Consider the following 20,583-nt stretch of genomic DNA (forward strand, 5'->3'; position numbering starts at 1 on the left):
ATGTTATGAACTCTCTAAACCTTACTACCACCACCACCACTACCCACTGAACAAACCTATTTCAGATAAATACAACACGTTCAATCTTAAACAGATGATTATTCCAAAACCTTGTTTGGAGGCTGTGAAGACAAAGAAAGATAAGTGAATAACTTTAGAATGTTATGGCCTCATATCATCTGTGATCCCACCTTGTTATATTATGCCTGCATCAGTTGTAAAATGGATAGTGGTCATCATGGTCTGTCCGGACAAGAAGGTCAATTTTCTTTCCATCCCACCTTATTATGCTGTGAGAATTATTACTGTATTTGTTTTCTTCAGTTCTCCCTTATAAACTATTATCCTCCATTTGTCTCCTTATTTGTTGTGTATCCCGGGAACGGGAGACAGCCATTTATTTGGCTTTGAGCTGGATTCTAAAGACAAATCTCTGGCCAGGGGCATCAGTTCTGAGCTCGATCGATAGCTACTCTGTGGATGTCTGATCAAAGCCTCACCAATATGCATTACCTTTTGGGGCTGGTTGTTGTCACTGCAAGCAATTTAGGGACTAAGCCAGTTGACAGATCACACCATCACTGCACCTTTATCACTGGGCCAAGATCAATGCTCTGTGTTTTTAAAAATCAATATCTTATCAATGTGCCACTGTGTTTTTATTTTATAATTCTGATATTTTTTCAAAACTTTCTTTAAAATATCACCTTACACAGTTCAACAGTGTAAATGGTTGTTTTGCTTCCATGCAGGTGCTCCGTGTGGTGCGTTTGATTAAGATTTCGCCGGCTCTGGAGGACTTTGTGTATAAGATCTTCGGTCCAGGTAAAAAGCTGGGCAGCCTGGTGGTGTTCACAGCCAGCCTCCTCATCGTCATGTCGGCCATCAGCCTGCAGATGTTCTGCTTTGTGGAGGAGCTGGACCGCTTCACCACTTTCCCCAGGGTAAGAAAACACTCGCACTCACTAGGGTAAATATAAAAACTAGTGCAGGTGATCTATTTAAAGTATATTGATCACAATATGAAGCACAACAAGTTGATTAATTGAGTCAGGAGTCTAAATAATTCAATCTATTGTTATGCACAATGAACTTTACTCTTTACTATAATCACCTTGTCTGTATTCAGCGCATGTATGAATACAACAATGCTGGCACATTTTCAACCACTTTCATTCAATAATGGGGCTCCCTGGAAATGATTGATTGTTATCAGATACCGATGTATTGCCCTTTATACCCACACATGCTCCTCTGCATTTAGAGATCATTAGGTCTTGTTTTATTTAGCCGGAAATATCAGCTGTTTTAAAGTAAGAGCCATCTGCTGAAATGAAGATCAAATCAGGACACACGGGTAGAAAATGAAATGCACTGCAAACACATTAAGAAATTCCTATGAGCAGTTCTAGAGGGGCACCTCAGACGAGCGATGCCGAGGGCTGCAGATGCTGATGATGAGATGCATGGTTGGTCGACAGATGTGGTACCTCGTTTGATTTCTAAGTGCTCATGAGCTTCTTTCTCTCTCATTAGCCGCGTCTTTCGAACTCCCATATCTTTTTTTCTCCCCTCCAACATCTCGCTGATCCCCAGCACAGCGGGAGATGAGGGCTTGCTCGTAAACAGATGCCACTTGTATGCCATGTTACCCTCCTCGCTCTCATTTTCTCTCTTTGTTTTTCTTATTGCTTGTGCCTCACACACCCACATGCATATGCACACAGACACACATCCCATCATCATAGCTAATGATGTTTGGCTGTCTCTCCAACGGGCAGACCTGTTGCTGGGTTTGTCTTTATCTGCAGTGACAGGGATGTTGGAGCAGGTGGGAGGGAGCGGGGGGGGGGAGGGGGAGTCTGTCTGGAGGTGAGATGCTAAGGAGGAGGCGCAGGCGTGGCATTTGACTCCAGGGGACACAGTGTCGCAGCTAGCTGTTCCCTACACTTTAATCTGACCTCTACCAAGTAGATGAGAGGGCAGCATGACAGTACAAAAATAAAAGATTGCTATGCTCTCACTTCTTCTGTTCTTTTTATGGCTATCACAACCGCCAGCTAGAGAAGGATGGTTAGAGGGGGATATGTGCTTCAGTTGTGTGATATTTGCTCTCCTGTGAAAAAGCATGTTTCAAATGTCAGATCTGTCTGTTTCTCTGTAATCTCCGACTCTTTCTTCATTGTTTCTCCTTGTGTACTCAGTTGCCCTCTCTTGTCTTTTGCCTTTCTCACTTTTTATATTCCTGTGCTCTACCCCCTGTAGGCATTCATGTCCATGTTCCAGATCCTAACCCAAGAGGGCTGGGTTGATGTCATGGACCAGACTCTGGTGGCTGTAGGTCATATGTGGGCTCCGGTAGTGGCCATCTACTTCATCCTCTACCATCTGTTTGCTACCCTGGTGAGACACTTGTTGTGCTTATTCAAATTTACAAGACAAATATGTTGAAGAGACTGTTGTATTAGATTTCTTAGCATTTTGGTTGGTGCAGTTCTATATTCGGTAAAAGCCGGTTGTTGGAAATAATTGGCAAAAGCATACATGAGTTGTTTTCTTAATGCTTTCAATTAGTGCCATCACCCCTTCAGTGTTCCCTCAAGTGGTACATCTAATCACAGTTAATCAGACTTGCAGGCGTAAGAAGTGCTGACATTTCAGTGTTTGGCCTTCTTATATAGGGAGCATGCAGACAGTCTCTGGATGACTCACACTTCACCCCAGACAGGCAGGATCTCTTCCAGAACCGAGCAAGAGACACATGCAATTACTTAGCAGACTTTGTGTTTTTGAAAAAGTCTTGTTTTATGGTAATAGGGATAATGACATTGACATAGTGTAATGTGATCAAACTCGGCAGACTTTCTCATTCATTTCCTCTTGTTGCATTTTAGATTCTTCTCAGTCTTTTTGTGGCTGTCATCTTGGACAATCTGGAGTTGGATGAAGACTTGAAGAAGCTCAAACAGGTAAGAAGCTTATGTGAATTATGTCCGTAGTAAAACAAGATTATGCTCAGATCTATAAGTGCGAAAGAATCTTGGTATATGATACCCACAGGTACAGTTCATGTTATTGCATATACAGTGTTGAGATTACGAATAAAGTAAGGTAGCTTCTAAATAATGAGTCTCTGTCTCTGAGTCGGCAGACATTAAGAGGATGCTGTGACTCAGCAGCTCACCCGCCTCACAAGCCTTGCTAACTTTTATCACCTATTTAAATTAGGTGTCGCTGATATAACATAACACCTGATTCTCCTCCTACAAGGGGTCATTTTCACCTCAGAAACTCACTTTGGTGGAAAGTCTTGATGGATCAGACAAGGTCTCTAGAAGTGTCTTGTTATTTTCTGGATTGAAAGTCAGACATTGTTATTCATAAGCAGTGTGAAGGCTTTCAGTGGCGTATTGGACAGTTTGCCATTTCTTTATACATGAGAAGGAAGAGGACTGTCAATCATCTCTTGAGCAAAGCCAAAATGATGAAATGGCATAGCCAGGCTAAGCCACTCTGGCTGGTTGATCAAAATATTAATATTCCACTCTGGTCCTTACATTTGGTGCCTGTCATTTATTTAAATGACCCACCATTTTTTTATTTCCTTACTTAAAAATGTGACGCTGCATGTATTTGATTAACATAGCTGCTTTATTATTAATCACGGAAGAATGTGGCAAAAATAAGGGCAGTATGTATTCTTTTACAACACTTTTATTTTAGTAGGCTTATTACCAGTAAGAATAACACTAAAGGACATATGCAAGACATTCAAAAGGACCTTTTCTCTCATCATATCTTAAGTGCAAACTGATTTGTCTGCTGCCTACCTTTTCCCCTTGTTGTTTGCCACTGCATTTTATTTAAAGTGGAGCACTTTCTGTTACCACCCTGGGAAGAGTGACAGAGTTTACAATGTGTGCCCACATGTGGGCATGGCTATTAGTAATTTCGTTTTTTTTCACCTTTTTTTTTTTTTCATTATAGGATTTGATTAAATGGGCAATTAACTTTAATAAAGCAAAACCCTGTTGTGTGAAAAAGCTTGCACACTCAAATACTCAAAGCCTTGTTGCTTGTTATTGCCCTATGGGTCAGTTTCTTTCATAAATTGCAATTGCAGATTAACTTTATAAACACAACTCGTTTTTTTAACGGTCACAGAGAGAGATTACTTTTTTTTAAGTCCTTGGTCAATTTATGTTTGTAACTATACAATACTTTTACTTATGTTGATTTATCGATCTGTAAGATCACTGACAGGAAGGTTCTCACACACACACACACACACACACACACACACACTTAGATCACCGACGTGCGCTCACAGCTGGCTGGCAGGTTATTTCCAACCCACAGCTGAGTGATTAGGCGCAGTGACTGTAAAATTGCCTATTTTACAGGTGCTTCCATCACGGATACGGAGACTAACTATAAATAGACCATAGACTGTGATCACCCTCCCACAAGAGAAAGCTTCTGCAAACATTTGGCAAAAGCCCAATGACATGGCCTACCTTTTTATAAAGAAATACACGCGTGGGCTGTGAGGGATGAGAAACAAATTACTCTGTACGTGATGAATCATTTTGGTCTGCTGTTTGATGAATGACTTCGTTGAGGTGGTAATGTTTGTTATTTGTCCTCAATGTGACCATGACAAGCTCTTTAAAAAAGAAAAAAGAAGAACATATACAGAACATGGTATGGCCTATTTCATTTCATAAACCTTGTGAATTTGACACACAAATGCATAAATGGGTGTGTCCCCCCCTCGAGACATTTGTAATCCTTTCTTCTTCACAGTTGGTCGAACACGGACAGTTGCGGTGTTCAATTTAATTGGAAGAAATGAAACAACAAATTGAAGCCGAAAAACCTATTCACAGAGCGGTTTCATGCCTATTATAGAATTCTCTCCTGGTATTATTTGAAGTGAAATTAGGGATGATGTGTGTACGTTTTAAGTAGAAAGTGGAGTGCTATGCAAAAATATATAAGAAGTTATGTATAGAGTTACACAAATTATGCTAACATTGTTGGCATTGGTTTGCGTAGTGAGCTAATCTCGGTTACATTCATCTTCATACTGAACGTTTATTTAGTAGCTGCTGTGGAGCAAATGTTATTGTAGGTAGTTGGTGACAATTTATTTTGCTTTAACATCCTTCTCCGTCATGCTCCATCTGCGTCAGACATATCAGTAGGAAAACTCAAACATGTCAGCTCCCCTTACACACTATTGTATTTTGCTTATACCCATGAAAGACTTCAAGCAGGAGACGTGTGTGGTTGCAGGTGTGCCAGCAGTGTTTTTATGTGTGTGTTTGGTGTGCGGGTGTCACAATAAAATGAAACTGTGCAGCCAAGCTTTGAGTGATAAGGCCCACCTGCACAGCACAATAACATGCATGATGCTATTAAATCCCTCTTTAAATAATGTTCTGTATATGTTGGTAAGTCAATGTCATGTTCTTTATGACAGCCATTTTACTTCTTCTGATCTTTGACTTTAGGGTGCACTAGCTTTCACCATTCCCTGTTTTTATTAAGGGTCTCTATTATGCTTTTTCTGGTTTTCCCTTTCCTGTAGTGTGTATAGGTTTTGTGTGCATGTAAATGGTCTGCAAAGGCTTAAAGTTCCTTCCAGAGTTTCTTTCCCACACAGACATAAGGACATCACTATATAACACTCACGCTTCTATTGGCTAGCGCTCCAACACATTGTACGTGATAGGCTAAGGAGCAGGACATTTCTAAACGGTTGTCCATCACAACAGAGCTAGCCAGCTGACCAATCAGAGCAGTCTGGGCTCTGGTTTCAGACAGAGGGTGGGAAGAGGTGCTGAAGCACAGTCAGTATGAGAAAGAATACAGCACTTTTTACTATTCAAATTATAACTACACAAATAAGAACCTGAAAATGAGCATAATAGGCCCCTTTAACAATGTGGATCAGTAAACCAAACGTTTGACTGCTCCCCTCCACACCAGAATCCTGTTGAAAACAATCCTGTGAGTATGCCGCTGAAGTGTGAAGGGATTGATATAGAAAGAAAAATACCTGACTTTTATAGAACTACACACCTTAAAGGCCAAGTAGTCTGTTTTGCTGCTGTTATAAGAATAGCCTTATGACTCAGAGATGAAAATAGAGCCTATGTGGTTAACAACTCTGTTAGAGTGTAGACAGACATATCATTTATATATGTTGTTTAAGGCTGTACTTAGACCAGGAAATTAAAGTTTAAACTTAATAAAACTGGTAATGTTAAGGCGACAATATTTTAAAACTCCAACGATGACAAATATCTGCTGTGTATCTGGGTAAAGCAGCAGCACTACTGTTTGCATAGGTCTGCTGATTTGATAATGACATCACCAATAGGCATATAACAAAGATCATCTGTCATCGTTTGTATGCTGATTGCGGCCCCACTTTTTGGGGAATGACTCGCATCTGTCAGCCTAGATGTGCCATTTGTCTTGATTTGGTTCTTTCATCTAAGAGTCAAAGCTTGAAACGTCAGGGAAAGCAAAGAGGCTTCTGGGTACTCAAACTGTGATCAAGCAGATCAGTGTAAGCTCGCTGTGCTTTAATACCTCGGAAGTATGTTGGCAAGTGAACCAGCTCTGAATCCAAGCATTATTACATACAGCCCAATAATTTACATACACACACACACACACACACGCACACGCACACGCACACACGCACACGCACACAGACTCTTACAGACACAGGTGCATGTGCATACACACTTACATGTATACATACACACTTACATGTATACATACGTTACACATAAAGAGTGGTCAATAATAATTAGTAAGTGGGAGCATGCAGTGGTATAGAACCGGTTTATTCCACCATACTCATGAGCCAGGAGCAAAGAAGAAATAGGAATTCCTTAATCATGGCAAAATCATTAACACACACACTCACACACAGATATATGCATGTGTGCACCAGTGCATGCTCGACTCATCAATGTTGATTAGGATAATGCATTTATTGCGTGAAATTAGGTTTGCTAAGATTTTTAATGAAATGAAGCCCAGGACATGAGAAAGGTAGACAGCAGCGGAAATCAGAAGTGAAAAGAGGAAGTAGAGACACCCCCCTTCAATACACACACACACACACACACGCACACGCACACGCACACGCACACACACACACACACACACACACACACACACACACACACACACACACACACACACACACACACACACACACACACACACTTACTTCAGCCTGGTAGGTGTTTTCTGTTCGAAAGCTGTTAAGAAACTGCTCATGAAACCCTTTAGAAACTATGAATGTTAATGCTATATTTATTACTACATGTATTGCTTCTCCTTTGCCTTTGTCACCTAGAAATACCTTTGGTCTACCAGAGAAAGACAGCATAAAAGGGAGCAATAGCATTGCGTGATTTGGAAAACAAGTTTGACTATTGGATGTTGTTGCTGCCCATTTGTGCTCCTCCTTCACATGCCGTGTCACAGTTTGAAGGGCTTTTTGATAGAAGAGACTGATGGTCCATCTCCATCTCACAAATCATTATTGCTCACAGAGAAATGACTGTAAGACCAAGGGGAGATGCAGGGAGAGGGGAATATGTTTGCCCTGTGCCGCTAGATATCAACCAAATATAGAAAAAGGTGTTTACCCCTAAGGGCAGTGGTGATGATGATAATGTGGTTGTGTGTATCCCTGAACTTGTATGGGCATGAATTGTCAGTGGTGATAAATCTATGTGTGTCTTATTCTGCATACACACTCATTTTTGCATTTCTGTTTGTGTGAAAGTGGCTATGCCTGGCAATCAAACAGGTCCTCGGGCCAGGTGGATGAGTCATGAGGAACACATTGGGGAAATTGCTCAAAAGAAGAAAGTAGATGGCTAGGCAGAGAGCGAAAAAAGCTAAAAGCGTAGCCTTCATCTCCACACTCTGTTTACAAAATGTATGAAGACAAACTGACATTTGAATCCTTTGCACATTGAGCTCTGAGACCTCTCACTCTGCCCTTTGATATGTGTATCTTTTAAGTCTACCAGACTCTAAGTAAAAATGGAGATGATGTAGCTGTGACAGTGCTCAGCCTGCATTGGACAGTTGTGCGCGACAGGCTCAGATGATTTTTGTTTACCGAGTAACCTACTTACTTTGCGATAACAGTTAAATGTGTCTTTTCTATTGATATTAATGTCATTTTTGTTATGGCTAAAAAATAGCAACAAATAAATTACCTACAGCATGAGCAGGAACCCTGAGTACAAATACTTGGAGTAACGTACTGCGTTTTACTCAGGCAATGGCTTTGTGTTTATTTTTTTAGATTAGAGCTTGGATGATTAATTGAACTGGCAAGTATTTAAGCAACTATTAGGTTATTACAGATATCAGCATTGGTAACATGTTGAGAAGTAAACAAATGATATTAATTTTCCATATGAAACCCCCATCAAATTATTAGTATTATTCACCAGAAAAATAACCTACATATTATAACCAACTTATATCAAATAAATACCAGCAAATTTGAGAAATCCTAATCAGATAAGTATGTTTAAAAAATAACAGTCTACGGTTATAATGTTAAAAAACTAATGTTAGCCAACATATCATTGTTTGATTATTTTAAGTACAGCACCATTATCCATATTATTATTGGCTGTTTTTATTGGGAAAGAAAGATGAAATCAAAGGATAAGAGGACATGCTCATACAAGTACATATCATTTCCTGACCCTGGTCATACCCCATTAAAATGTGTCAAGGTGTTGCCACAGATCCGTTGAACCGTTCATGTGTGTCCCCAGTAGCCTCTGGCCTTGTTATTTTAGACCCAAATGGCCTTGGGAAAGGATTTCCTCTGCACACACTCAAGGATAATTGTTGCTGTAAATATTAGATCCCCAGATTATGTGACTGTGTTAGGCTCAGTTAAAAGCTCTAGAAATGATAAAGTAGTCCGGTGTGTTTCATAGGTTTTACCATCTACCCACACTGCCATCTAGTGCAAAGACCACACATGCAACACTTGAATTATGATCTGTTGTTGCTCGAAGATTTATGGCTGGAGAAGACAATTGTTTATAAGTGGGTGCCATCGAGGTCTATGTGCGCAACAGTTGTGGCATGATGGATGATGATGGATGATGATGGATGACTACCCTCTCAGATCCCTAATATATTATCAGTTTAACAGGCATTATTGTGAGCGAGGGCCATATGAACATCCTTGGAGAAACACTGTGTGGTGTTCCCCAGGCCACAGATGGAGGGTGTGATGCTGCATTAGTTTGATGCCCCCCGTGTGTCAGGCCTGTCAAAGCTAGCATGGAGAGAAGCATGACAGTGACAGTGTGTGGTTGTCTGCTAAGCTGCGTCTATCCTCCCATTCCATATTTGTCAGTTGAACAGAGTAGCCTATGATCTGGCATTGACTGTGAGAGATCAAACGGGAGAAGAGGGAGGTGGGAGAGGGAGATGGGAGAGGGAGATGGAGTGAGCGATAAGGGTGGAGGAAGAGATTAACACATGGAGAGGGGAGGGAGAGAAAGTAGAACAGAAGGAGAGGGAAGATGGATGTTTGCTTTGGGTACAAATGTGGTTTAGGATGAGTAGTCACTGCTCCATAGCTGTGACTGGAACATACAGTGTCGCCGTGGCAACAGTTACACAATCGGGGCTTTTCCCTCCAAATCACACCTGATTCTTCTGAATATCGATGTGGGCATCTGTGTGCATGTGGGATGGCTTGTTTATGCATCTGTCTGCTCTCTGAGTACTGCAGAAGGCACTCAGCTTGAATATACATGTTGTTATGGAGAATTTAGTTTGATCAAATGCGTTATAGAGGGATTGCTCTATGGCAACCCACCAAGGATGTCATTATTTATGAGTTAAACTAAAAGCCTGTCCTCCATTTATGTGATTTAATGGACCAAGGACTTATTTGGGGATTAAGTGGAGGAGAAGAATGGCGAGGAAGACAGAGGGAGAACAGAAAAGCGTAACCCTTGAGAATCCCAATACAATGTGTTCTTATCTTTTGAATGTCATTTCAGTTTCCTATTGGAGACACTCCAGGCCCTGTGCCATGTCTCTGCCATGTGCTTAAACTATCAAGAACATACATACACACACACACACACACACACACACACACACACACACACACACACACACACATACATACACCTACACCTACACCTACACCTACACCTACACCTACACCTACACATACACATACACATACACATACACATACACATACACATACACATACACACACGCTACTGGATACCAATTCATAATTTCAGTGTTTTAGAAGAATATATCAGAGAACATTGAAGATGTGACATCCAACAAAGGTTACCACCCAGGGATTTATGATTTTTGAGATGGTATCTGCAGTTGTTTTGGGTGTTGGTTGGTGGTAGCTATTAAAGGTTTACAGGCCATGTGGCTTTACAGCAGCTCCATAACATGGCTCATTACCCAGCTAATGAGAGGAGAGGGTGACCCTGCTAACTCTCTCTCTCAACACTTCCACCCCTGGGTATCACAACTGGACTGGCCCAAGGCTGGGGTAACCCAACCAAGACTGTAAGGGAATGCGCGGTGCACATAGGCATTTCTACGTGTACTGTTTATACATTTTGGTATTTATAAAGATTATGGATATGACTGTCATAGGGAACACAGAGAAACACAGACAAATACACAGAAACATACTCACTTGGTTTATCTAAGTATCTACAATGCTGAATGAACGATTACTCAGAAAGTAAGCCTGTATTGTGTTAATACTAAAATGTGTAGTCTATGATCACACATACACACTTTCTCACACATACACAGCTGTTGTCTGGTGTTGTAGCTGAATGGCAGGCTCTGATGTCTGAATGGTAAAATGCAGATGACTGTACGTACATCCTCCCACAGGCACTTGGAGAGTGTGTGTGTGGGCAGCAGTTTTGTAGGCGGTTGTTCATCAGTTTTCCATTGTTTCATTGGCTAGCCTCGAATACACTTGTGCTCTATGCTTGCATTTCTCTGATGCACTTTCACAGGACTGGGCAGAGGGTTCAGATGAATTACACAGTGGGAAATCATGTATTTAGAACTGGTGCTTGTGTTTTTTTAAATACTCAGATTACCAGAATGTTTAAAAGAGAGATGAGGATCTTGCCTCTAATGTTTTGAACTGCCATATCCGTGATGTCCAAGTTGTTTTGGTGCAGTTGGAGGATCCGTTGTAAAAGGGTTTAATTCAATCTTTTGCTGCTTCTTCCAATCAGATTCAGTTTTCTACTTTCTTAGTTTAATTTTCTATTGACATTTTTTTTGATTGACTATATTAAACAGAAAAGGGTAAAACCTCCAAATGGATGAGTTCAGCTAAATATAGTTGCTACTGCAGCTGTCAAGTTAAACAAAGTATATTGTATGTTATCACACTTATTACATGGAGGTCTAGATACTTAGAGCAAAAGTGAGCAGGGTCTCCATGGAATGGTTTTATGTGTTTGACCCATGTGTTTCCTCCCTGCTAGTTTTCACTCCCCATCGTATTAGACTCTCCAGTCGCTTGTCTGAGTTCATTTTGATGCTGACTGTTTTATCTTCTCCCCATGCTCCCACTGAACTATGGCCATGACTGGATTTGGTCTAATGCTAATGGTCAGCATTAGCTTTTCTCCCTCGCTCACCGTTGGTTAAGGAAAGCTGTGGAAATCCCAGATGGAAAGCTCCCTAGCTTAGCCGAGCCTGAAATTGTCTTGAATGGAGGGGGAAGCAGTGGCAGGGCACCTGAATGGGTCTCAAGGCAAAACACATTAGTCTTGGCTCTGTTGTTACACCACTATACACTAAATCTCATCTGTGGCAAGCGAAGCGGTAGTTTTGACTTATCAACCATTCACTGTGACATATAGAGAAACACCGGCATTTCCCCTAAAAAACACAAACACACACACTCGCAAACACACTCAGGAAAAGTGCTTATCCACTCAAATGTGGAACAACTGATTTGTTTTGCCACACATTGATGAAGGCAAACCCTTTAGCAAAGTTGCCTTATCACACATCTATCAAATACAGAGCAACATTAGCATTGTTTGTGTCCCCCTGGCTCTTGAAAGTCCAATATACTCTCTTCGTGTGTTCATTGCCACAAGTGATACCTTTCACATACGTAGGCTATAATTAGTGATCCTTTGCTCCTACAAACATATTGATTACAGCCACTTTAATTACATTGACATATAGAAATATGCTGGGTGCATTTAATTACACAGATGTGCATCTACATAATTTAAAATATTGTCATGTGTAAAGGAGAAAGTAAATGATCTTCTATAATACAGCAACACCTCAAACCAAAAGTCAATAGATAATAGATTTTTTTCTGGTAAGTGCTCTGTTCCTGAGTTCTTCCATGTGTGCTCTATTGATCCTATGTATTGACCAGACAGAAGGCCCAATGTGTTAGCGTGTACAGTTAATGGTTATCTATAGTACCTTACTAGTGCATTTTCTCAACAGGTAAATATTTTACAGGTTTACACTGCGTCAATAATAGAGGAAACTAAACTTTGGTTTTGTAGCAGACAAACATTCAGAAATTAGCATTCTAAAGTGCAATAGCAATCCTACCTAAAAAGATATTCTAAATGTTCCATGGAACAGTGGATTCTAATTTATTTCCCCATGGTAAATTGAAATGAAATTGACTTCATGGTAGTTGGTTGGTCCCTAGATGCAGTATACAAATACATAAACAATTATATTGACTTACAGTGAATATAATGCAACACCTACGCTACACATTTTTATATATTTGAATAGCAATTATTTTTTAAATGTTTAGTCTGTTCCTCTCCCCGCAGATCCTCTTTCTCCTCTTTTGGGAAAATAGAAAGGAAGGAAGGATGGGTGATGAAGACGGTTTTGAACAATCGGAAGTTGAAAATAAGATTCTTTCATAAAGAGATGTGGAAAGATGCTTACTGTGGTGGGGAAGAACACAATCTTCTGAGAGTTGGAGATGAAGACATAGATCAACAAAGGACAATACATGGCACAGAAAGTTTTTGCTGTAATGGGATACTGCTGCAGATAAGGGTGTAGAGACTTGGCTAAACTGAACATTTCGCTGAGTTGGCCCAATTGATTAGGACCTTTGGGAATAGCATGGTCCATATACATCCTGCACTGCATGTGTGCATTCTTGTTTGTGTGTGTTCTGCTTGCTGGGAATTCAGCAACATAATGTGCAGGTACTATTTTGAGATGACTGCAGCACTTTCTGCAAGTTTCAGCCGGAGAACTGCAGCACTGGAAAGAAGCTCAATATTTTGCTCCACTCGTTTTTATTTTCAATACCACACTGCTGAAGCAGATATAGTGTAAGGTGGTGTTTTGTTCATTGCTTTAAGTCATATTAAAACTATAATCTACATGTCTATATGTAATCATCCTTTGAGTTTAGTCTCATACTTTATTTTCTTCTGCATTTCTCTTTTACTTTTTTTTAGGCTCATGCTCAGTTTCTCTCTGTTTCTGCCTTTTTCTTTCCTGTCTATCTTGGGAGACATAGTATAGACAGAAAAGCTAGGCAAGCAACTGCTGGTACATAATTCCATCTTCACAGTATGCCACTCACTTCTCACCCACTCAGGATAAAAAAGCATCTCCCACATTTTAGTCTGCTAGAAAAAGAAAACGGATAGACAGATTTCCATCCCCTCCTTTGTCGGGTCTCTCCTTCCCACCGGCTGTTATCCCGCAGATACAAGGGGCTGTTCCAGTCATTCCGGTGCTCACAGTCAGACAAGCGCAGACAGAAATACCAATACACACGAACAGCGTGGAGAGACGTCTGCATTGGTAGACAGGCAGGCAGACAAACGGCATGACTGACGGAGAAATATTCACCACCGAGCACAGGCAATATGTTCCACAGCGGTCTCCTGCTCTGAATGATAAGATGCCACTCACCGTTGCCCCAAATGCATTTTATTTCCAAGCCTAGTCTGCTCTGCATCAGAGGTTATCTCCCGGCACCCAGACAGAGAATACCTGCAGGGGATTTCAATCAGCCTCCCTCATATGTAATTAAAAGGAAATAATTGGTTTCATTTCTTTTGTCGTCTTTTTATTTCTCCAACCTGTGCCTGCACCCATGCACATTATTCCAACTGTCGCTACCTTTTCTTTTCTCCATTAACCACTCCAAAGTAATCTTTCCTTTTTCTTTTGTTGCCTTCTCCATTCTTTTCTAAAAGTAAGTGGGATCTCATCCTAAATGTGGTTGTCTGTACTGTATTTGCTGTGTGTGTTGTAGGTAAGTGTGTTGCTGCCACCATCAGGCAGAAACATAAAGCTACACTCCTACATCCTCGAATAAAATCTGCATTTCACAGTTGTCTCATGCATTACCAGGCTTAGACTCAAGCATATTTCTCCATAAATACCAATGGTTACTTCATGCAGTTCTCAAAAATCCCTAACTTCCCAAACACAAAGTGACAGTGTCCTTATTTCCTTTTGTATCCTGTTGTAATCTCTTCTTCATTCACATCAAGTGGCTGACTTTCCCTTTCAACAGTGTCTTGTCTTGCAGTGCTGTGCCTGAACTGATTCTCTCGCCCCCTCTTTTAGCTCAAGCAAAGTGAAGCCAATGCTGACACCAAAGAGAAGCTCCCTCTACGCCTCAGGATCTTTGAGAAGTTCCCCAACAGACCTCAGATGGTGCAGATCTCCAAGCTCCCGTCTGATTTCACCGTGCCCAGGATAAGGTACGCAGTCACAGACAAATGAACGTATGCAGCTCATACTTTTGGGATGACTCAAGTTGAAATATAACATAACAGTATGAGTGCCAGTTTAATTAAAGTGGACCTATCATGCTATATTTGAATAATATAGTGTAGGACCATACCTATATAAGGCATATTTATACTTTTTTTTTTTTTCAAAATACCAAACAGATCATGCATTTTAGCCATGCCTCATTTTGCTCAATTTCACATTTTTTAGATCTGTTTTAGCAAGGGTTGATTCTGTGAGCAACAGCACCATCTAGAGGCCTGACATATGTACTACAACGTCTCCAGCGCTTTCGAACGGCAATGTCGTGGTTGTCTCCTCCTGATTGGTGGAGTTGGCCCAATAGCCGTAGCGCCACTGTCCTGACGTCAGGACAGTGTTCAAATCTGGATCAGTTTTTATCAGATCCGTTGCAGCCCCTTTTTTAGAGATTTGGGTATGGAGGAAAATAGAGAGGGTTGTGTTTTCTGACACTTGGTGAGTTCCCTGGAACACCGGGGACACATATTCATGTATAAAAGACGTACAAAAGTGCATTTTGCATGATAGGTCCCCTTTAAACAAAGTTGGATTACTCTTTTAAATGAAGCTTGACGAAACCAATAAAAAGACAAAATGTTGGCACTTATCTGTTAACTTTTTTATTAGCCCTAACAGAAGAAAGACTGGCTCATCAAATTGAACAGTAGTAGTTTGTGAGAACAAGACTGTGACTTGAGCATTTTAAAAGTGTCGATGTTGCCACCATTTTTCAGCAGAATCTAACATACTGACAAATATTTCAGATTTGCACCTAAAAAATAGTAACCAATTTTGTGTCAGAAAGCTTCTGCTACAATATATGATATCAATTTGCACCATTATAGTTTTTTTTTATAATATAATGTGGTAATTTCTTCATGTTTAAGCATATCGAGCTCTTAAGTAGGAAACAATGCCATACAATTCATCGTGCCTGTGTGTGTGCTGTATTTTTTGTGTACCTTAGGGAGAGTTTTATGAAGCAGTTCATTGATCGTCAACAGCAGGACAACAGTTGTTTGTTCCGGCGTCTCCCCTCTGCATCATCCTCCTCTTGTGACCACTCCAAACGCTCAGCCATTGAAGACAACAAGTATATCGACCAAAAGGTACTTCCACACACTTGTTCTCTAACTTACACAAACAAACAAACACAACAATAAGTTGAAATAGTTTTGTGTCTGTTGTGTTTTTGGATGGTACACTACAGTAACAAACTATCAACTGATGGACTTTCACTTTGTGCTCTTTCAGCTTCGCAGGTCAATATTTAGTATCCGCGCTCGTAACCTCCTGGAAAAAGAAAATACGATAAATAAAATCCTACGGTAAGACCCGTCTATAGCCCCCAGCATTGTTAAAGTGATTTGCAGGTCTAACGACTTCTACCTTAGAAGTGAGCTGCATTTGGTTCAATTAAAATAACATTTCAGTGGCTGTAGTTCAATGCGTATTCAGGGCAGCTTTTTATTACATTTTCCTGCTCCACCTTTCAATGTGGTCATAACTCAGGAGATCATAAGATTTTGGATTGACACCATCCTTGGAGACCCCAGCTAGATGTGTATGCATCATCCCTACCATGAAATACTTCCTAATGTGGGTGAAACGAATATTATACATGCATGCATATAATATTATGTAGCTATACAATGCTTTAACAGCACTCAGGCTTTGTTCATTCTTCCCTCTCTGTGTCACACACACACAAGAAGACACACACACAGACCCTCTTCAGACTCATTTACTGTCGCAATGAGGTAAATGGATAATTTGCTGTTCAGCATGGCAGAGCTGGCACTAAATGTAGATTAGCTTGCCGGCACCATGTCCAATCTGGCTCACTCTCTCCCCCCTCCTTTATCCAGTCCGTCTGAAAGATAGACACCATATCAGTAGTCATAACACGTCCTGTCTGGCCTGCCATCTTCCACACAAACACACAGTTAGGCTCAGAGCTGCACCGATATAGGCAAACACATACACAGTCCAACATACACTCGTGCATACTTACTGCCAATAAACAAGTAATCTCTCAGAGTCTTCGTAAATGATTAAAGTACAAGCGCTGCCAGTGCCCACAGTGTCATTAGATATGTTCTGGTACATGACTGGAGAGCCCACACACACACACAGACAAACACACTGACTAATAGAATGATTGGAAACTGTTCCAAAGTAACAGTCTGGATGGCCGCTCACATGGGCCCAGAATCACGATGGTTGAAGATGGCTCCTCAGGTGGGAGGATGGAGCAGCTGTGTGTATGGTTGCCAGCTGGTGACCTCACACACTGAATGTATTGTAATCTTCACTTTATTGAGTAAAATTGTGTTTGTGTTTCACAGGGCTTGTACCACACAGCGTATGCTAAGTGGATCTATTGAAGGCCAGCCACTTAAAGAACGCTCCATACTCAGTGTCCAGCATCACATTCGGCAGGAGCGCAGGTCTGACCACACACACACACACACACACACACACACACACACACACACACACACACACACACACACACACACACACACACACACACACACACACACACACACACACACACACACACACACACACACAAATGCATGCAACTGCAATCTTACACACCTGCACAGTTCTTTGTTCAGCTGTATGCTCTTTTTTATCTGCAGATCTCTGAGACATGGATCCACTAGTCAGAGGATCAGCCGAGGGAAGTCGCTGGAGACACTCACCCAGGATGTGAGCACACACACACACACACACACACACACACACACACACACACACACACACATCCTGACACATTGTACTGTGTGCTTGTACAGTATGTTCTCAGAATAGTGTTTCTTAATCACACCTTTTGTTGTTTATTAAAACTACCAATATTCATCATAATTCAAACAAAAATGCATGTATTGTCTCTTTTATTTCTCCAGCATTCTAGTACAGTTCGCTATCGTAATGCACAGAGAGAAGACAGTGAGATCAAGATGATCCAAGAAAAGAAAGAACAAGCAGAGATGAAAAGGTATTCTCACACACTTTGACACACTATCACCCTGTAAAGAAAGATTCTGATTAAAGGAAAGTATGTTGTGCATTCACTACTTGTTTTTAACCTACTTATGGTCTTTGTCTCATCTCTGTGTAGAAAAGTCCAGGAAGAGGAATTGAGGGAAAATCATCCTTACTTTGATAAGCCTCTCTTCATCGTGGGGCGGGAGCACCGCTTCAGGAACTTTTGCAGGATGATTGTCCGAGCTCGCTTCAATGCGTAAGATCAGCATATTATCTTTATATGTTCTAAGATTCTATTGATAGTGTTTCCTGGCCCAAAATGGTAACAAATTGGACTTAAAGTGGACCTATCATGCTATATTTGAATAATATAGTATAGGACCATACCTATACAGTATAAGGCATATTTATACTTTTTTTTTTTCAAAATACCAAACAGATCATGCATTTTAGCCATGCCTCATTTTGCTCAATTTGACATTTTTTAGCTCTGTGTTTGCAAGGGCAGATTCAGTGAGAACAGCACCACCTACAGGCCTGGCATATGTACTACAGCGTCTCCAGCGCTTTCGAACGGCAATGGCCGTGGCTGTCTCCTCCTGATTGGTGGAGTTGGCCCAATAGCCGTAGTGCCACTGTCCTGACGTCAGGACAGTGTTCAAATCTGGATCAGTTTTTATCAGATCCGTTGCAGCCCCTTTTTTAGAGATTTGGGTATGGAGGAAAATAGAGAGGGTTGTGTTTTCTGACACTTGGTGAGTTCCCTGGAACACCGGGGACACATATTCATGTATAAAAGACGTACAAAAGTGCATTTTGCATGATAGGTCCCCTTTAAGCTATTCAGGAAAAAAATCTGTAAACTCTCTGTTGTACCAATTGTTGCTTTGTTTAATTTGCAGCATACGGGCAAAAATGATTAATGTCTTGTTTCTGTCGAAATGTTGAAATGTTATTTCATTTGTATGAATTCATATCTAGATCCAAAACAGACCCCATTACAGGAGCAGTGAAGAACACCAACTACCACCAGCTGTAGTAAGTGTGATGACTTATTGATTCCTTCACTCTTTATTGATCTGTTCATTCTACAACAGTGGAATACTTATTAATTCTGCACCTTATTACCTGCCTGTTGTGCTTGCCAAAAACTGGTGGTAAGGAATGAAAATTGTGAAGTGGAGCGCTGTGAAATAGATTTCACCCATTATGCAACCTGATCGTAATCCAGCCGAGCGCAGGGTCTGATCATTAAAGTGAGAGGCAGTCCTTTGTATCAGATACTGTTTGGCGCCGGGGGATTTTCACTGACATCTTTCTGTAGGAGAGACGGGCTGCTCACACACACACACACAGATTCCTCTTCTCTCTTTTTTGTATTATCCCTGAGTATTTGCTGGTTTGCAAACCAAATATCTTTCTTGACCTACTTACAGTGAATATACTATTTCTCTAAATGTTAATGTGTGTGTGTCTGCAGCGATCTCCTGGGCCTCGTCACCTATTTGGACTGGGTTATGATTGTTGTCACCATCTGCTCCTGCATCTCTATGATGTTTGAATCACCCTTCACCAGGGTCATGCATGCCCCTTCACTGCAGGTAATACAAAGCAGATGGATCAATGGCTGCATGAGCAAGCGAGCAGATTCATAATTGGACAGATTGTTGATACATCCATGCCCTCTGTTTCAGATCGGGGAGTACGTGTTTGTGATCTTTATGAGCATCGAGCTCAACCTGAAGATCATGGCCGACGGTCTGTTCTTCACCCCCACAGCCGTCATCAGAGACTTCGGAGGAGTCATGGACATCTTCATCTATCTCGTGAGAAAACTCATCCGATATAAACCCCTCGGAAAAGCTCTTTAAGCACAAGTCTTTTTTTCCTTTTTCAATAATAGCTGAGAACTATTATTATGTAAATAACAGCAGTTTTGTGACCTCACTGTCATCCTGTTTATAATGTTCTTGGATTTCTGAAATGTCTGTAATTTACATGTGGTTTATTCAAAAGACGGTTTAAACTTTAGTATATTGTTCAGTGGGGTTGCAGTAGAACATGTCTCATGGTTGGTTCTGATAAGGGAATTGGAAAATTGTAAAGTTTTTGACATAAATCATGGGCGGTTCTATGAAGGGGGCCAACAGGGGTCAGCCCCCCCTTAACATTGGGCTTGGCCCCCCTCAGAAAGATAAGTCTATGTAACCAAAATGATGTTACTGAAACAAAATACCAGCATGTTTTTTTTTTATTTTTTAGTTGTTGTACTATGACTTTATATACGCTAAAATTGTTAAATATCTTGATCACTGTCTTTGTCTCAAATGTCCCACACTAAATGTGCCCCTCTCTCATAATATCACTGGCCCCAGCACGGCCCCCCCGGTTAATTTGGTCTAAAACTGCCTCTGATGTAAATCAAATGGTGAACCTGTTGCATGAACACACTGCACGGTCTGTAACATTATTTCTTTCCACTCACCCTCATGGCTGTCCTTGCTGTGTCTCTCTGTAGGTGAGTCTGATCTTTCTGTGCTGGCTGCCCACTGACGTCCCTCCTGAGTCGGGGGCTCAGCTGCTGATGATGCTGCGCAGCCTGCGCCCGCTCAGGATCTTCAAGCTGGTGCCCCAGATGAGGAAGGTGGTACGGGAGGTCATCAAAGGATTCAAGGAGATTCTGCTGGTTAGTGGTTAGCTATGTACGCTTTC

At 41.1% G+C, this 20,583-nt stretch overlaps 1 protein-coding gene across 2 annotated transcripts in view; it reads left to right on the forward strand.

The window, feature by feature from the left end:
* Window positions 1-20,583, forward strand: part of nalcn (sodium leak channel, non-selective) — a 65,158-nt gene that overhangs the window by 34,130 nt on the left and 10,445 nt on the right. For both annotated transcript variants that reach the window (XM_034128756.1, XM_034128757.1), the window contains 14 exons: window positions 753-944; window positions 2,266-2,403; window positions 2,895-2,969; window positions 14,686-14,822; window positions 15,842-15,983; window positions 16,129-16,202; window positions 17,223-17,324; window positions 17,523-17,592; window positions 17,790-17,881; window positions 18,005-18,127; window positions 18,853-18,909; window positions 19,352-19,472; window positions 19,566-19,697; window positions 20,390-20,557. In XM_034128756.1, coding sequence (XP_033984647.1) covers window positions 753-944; window positions 2,266-2,403; window positions 2,895-2,969; window positions 14,686-14,822; window positions 15,842-15,983; window positions 16,129-16,202; window positions 17,223-17,324; window positions 17,523-17,592; window positions 17,790-17,881; window positions 18,005-18,127; window positions 18,853-18,909; window positions 19,352-19,472; window positions 19,566-19,697; window positions 20,390-20,557 — 1,623 coding nt within the window. The remainder of the gene's footprint in view (window positions 1-752; window positions 945-2,265; window positions 2,404-2,894; window positions 2,970-14,685; window positions 14,823-15,841; window positions 15,984-16,128; window positions 16,203-17,222; window positions 17,325-17,522; window positions 17,593-17,789; window positions 17,882-18,004; window positions 18,128-18,852; window positions 18,910-19,351; window positions 19,473-19,565; window positions 19,698-20,389; window positions 20,558-20,583) is intronic.

Source organism: Trematomus bernacchii, unplaced genomic scaffold (assembly GCF_902827165.1).
Source record: "Trematomus bernacchii unplaced genomic scaffold, fTreBer1.1, whole genome shotgun sequence".
Classification (NCBI taxonomy): Eukaryota; Metazoa; Chordata; class Actinopteri; order Perciformes; family Nototheniidae; genus Trematomus; species Trematomus bernacchii.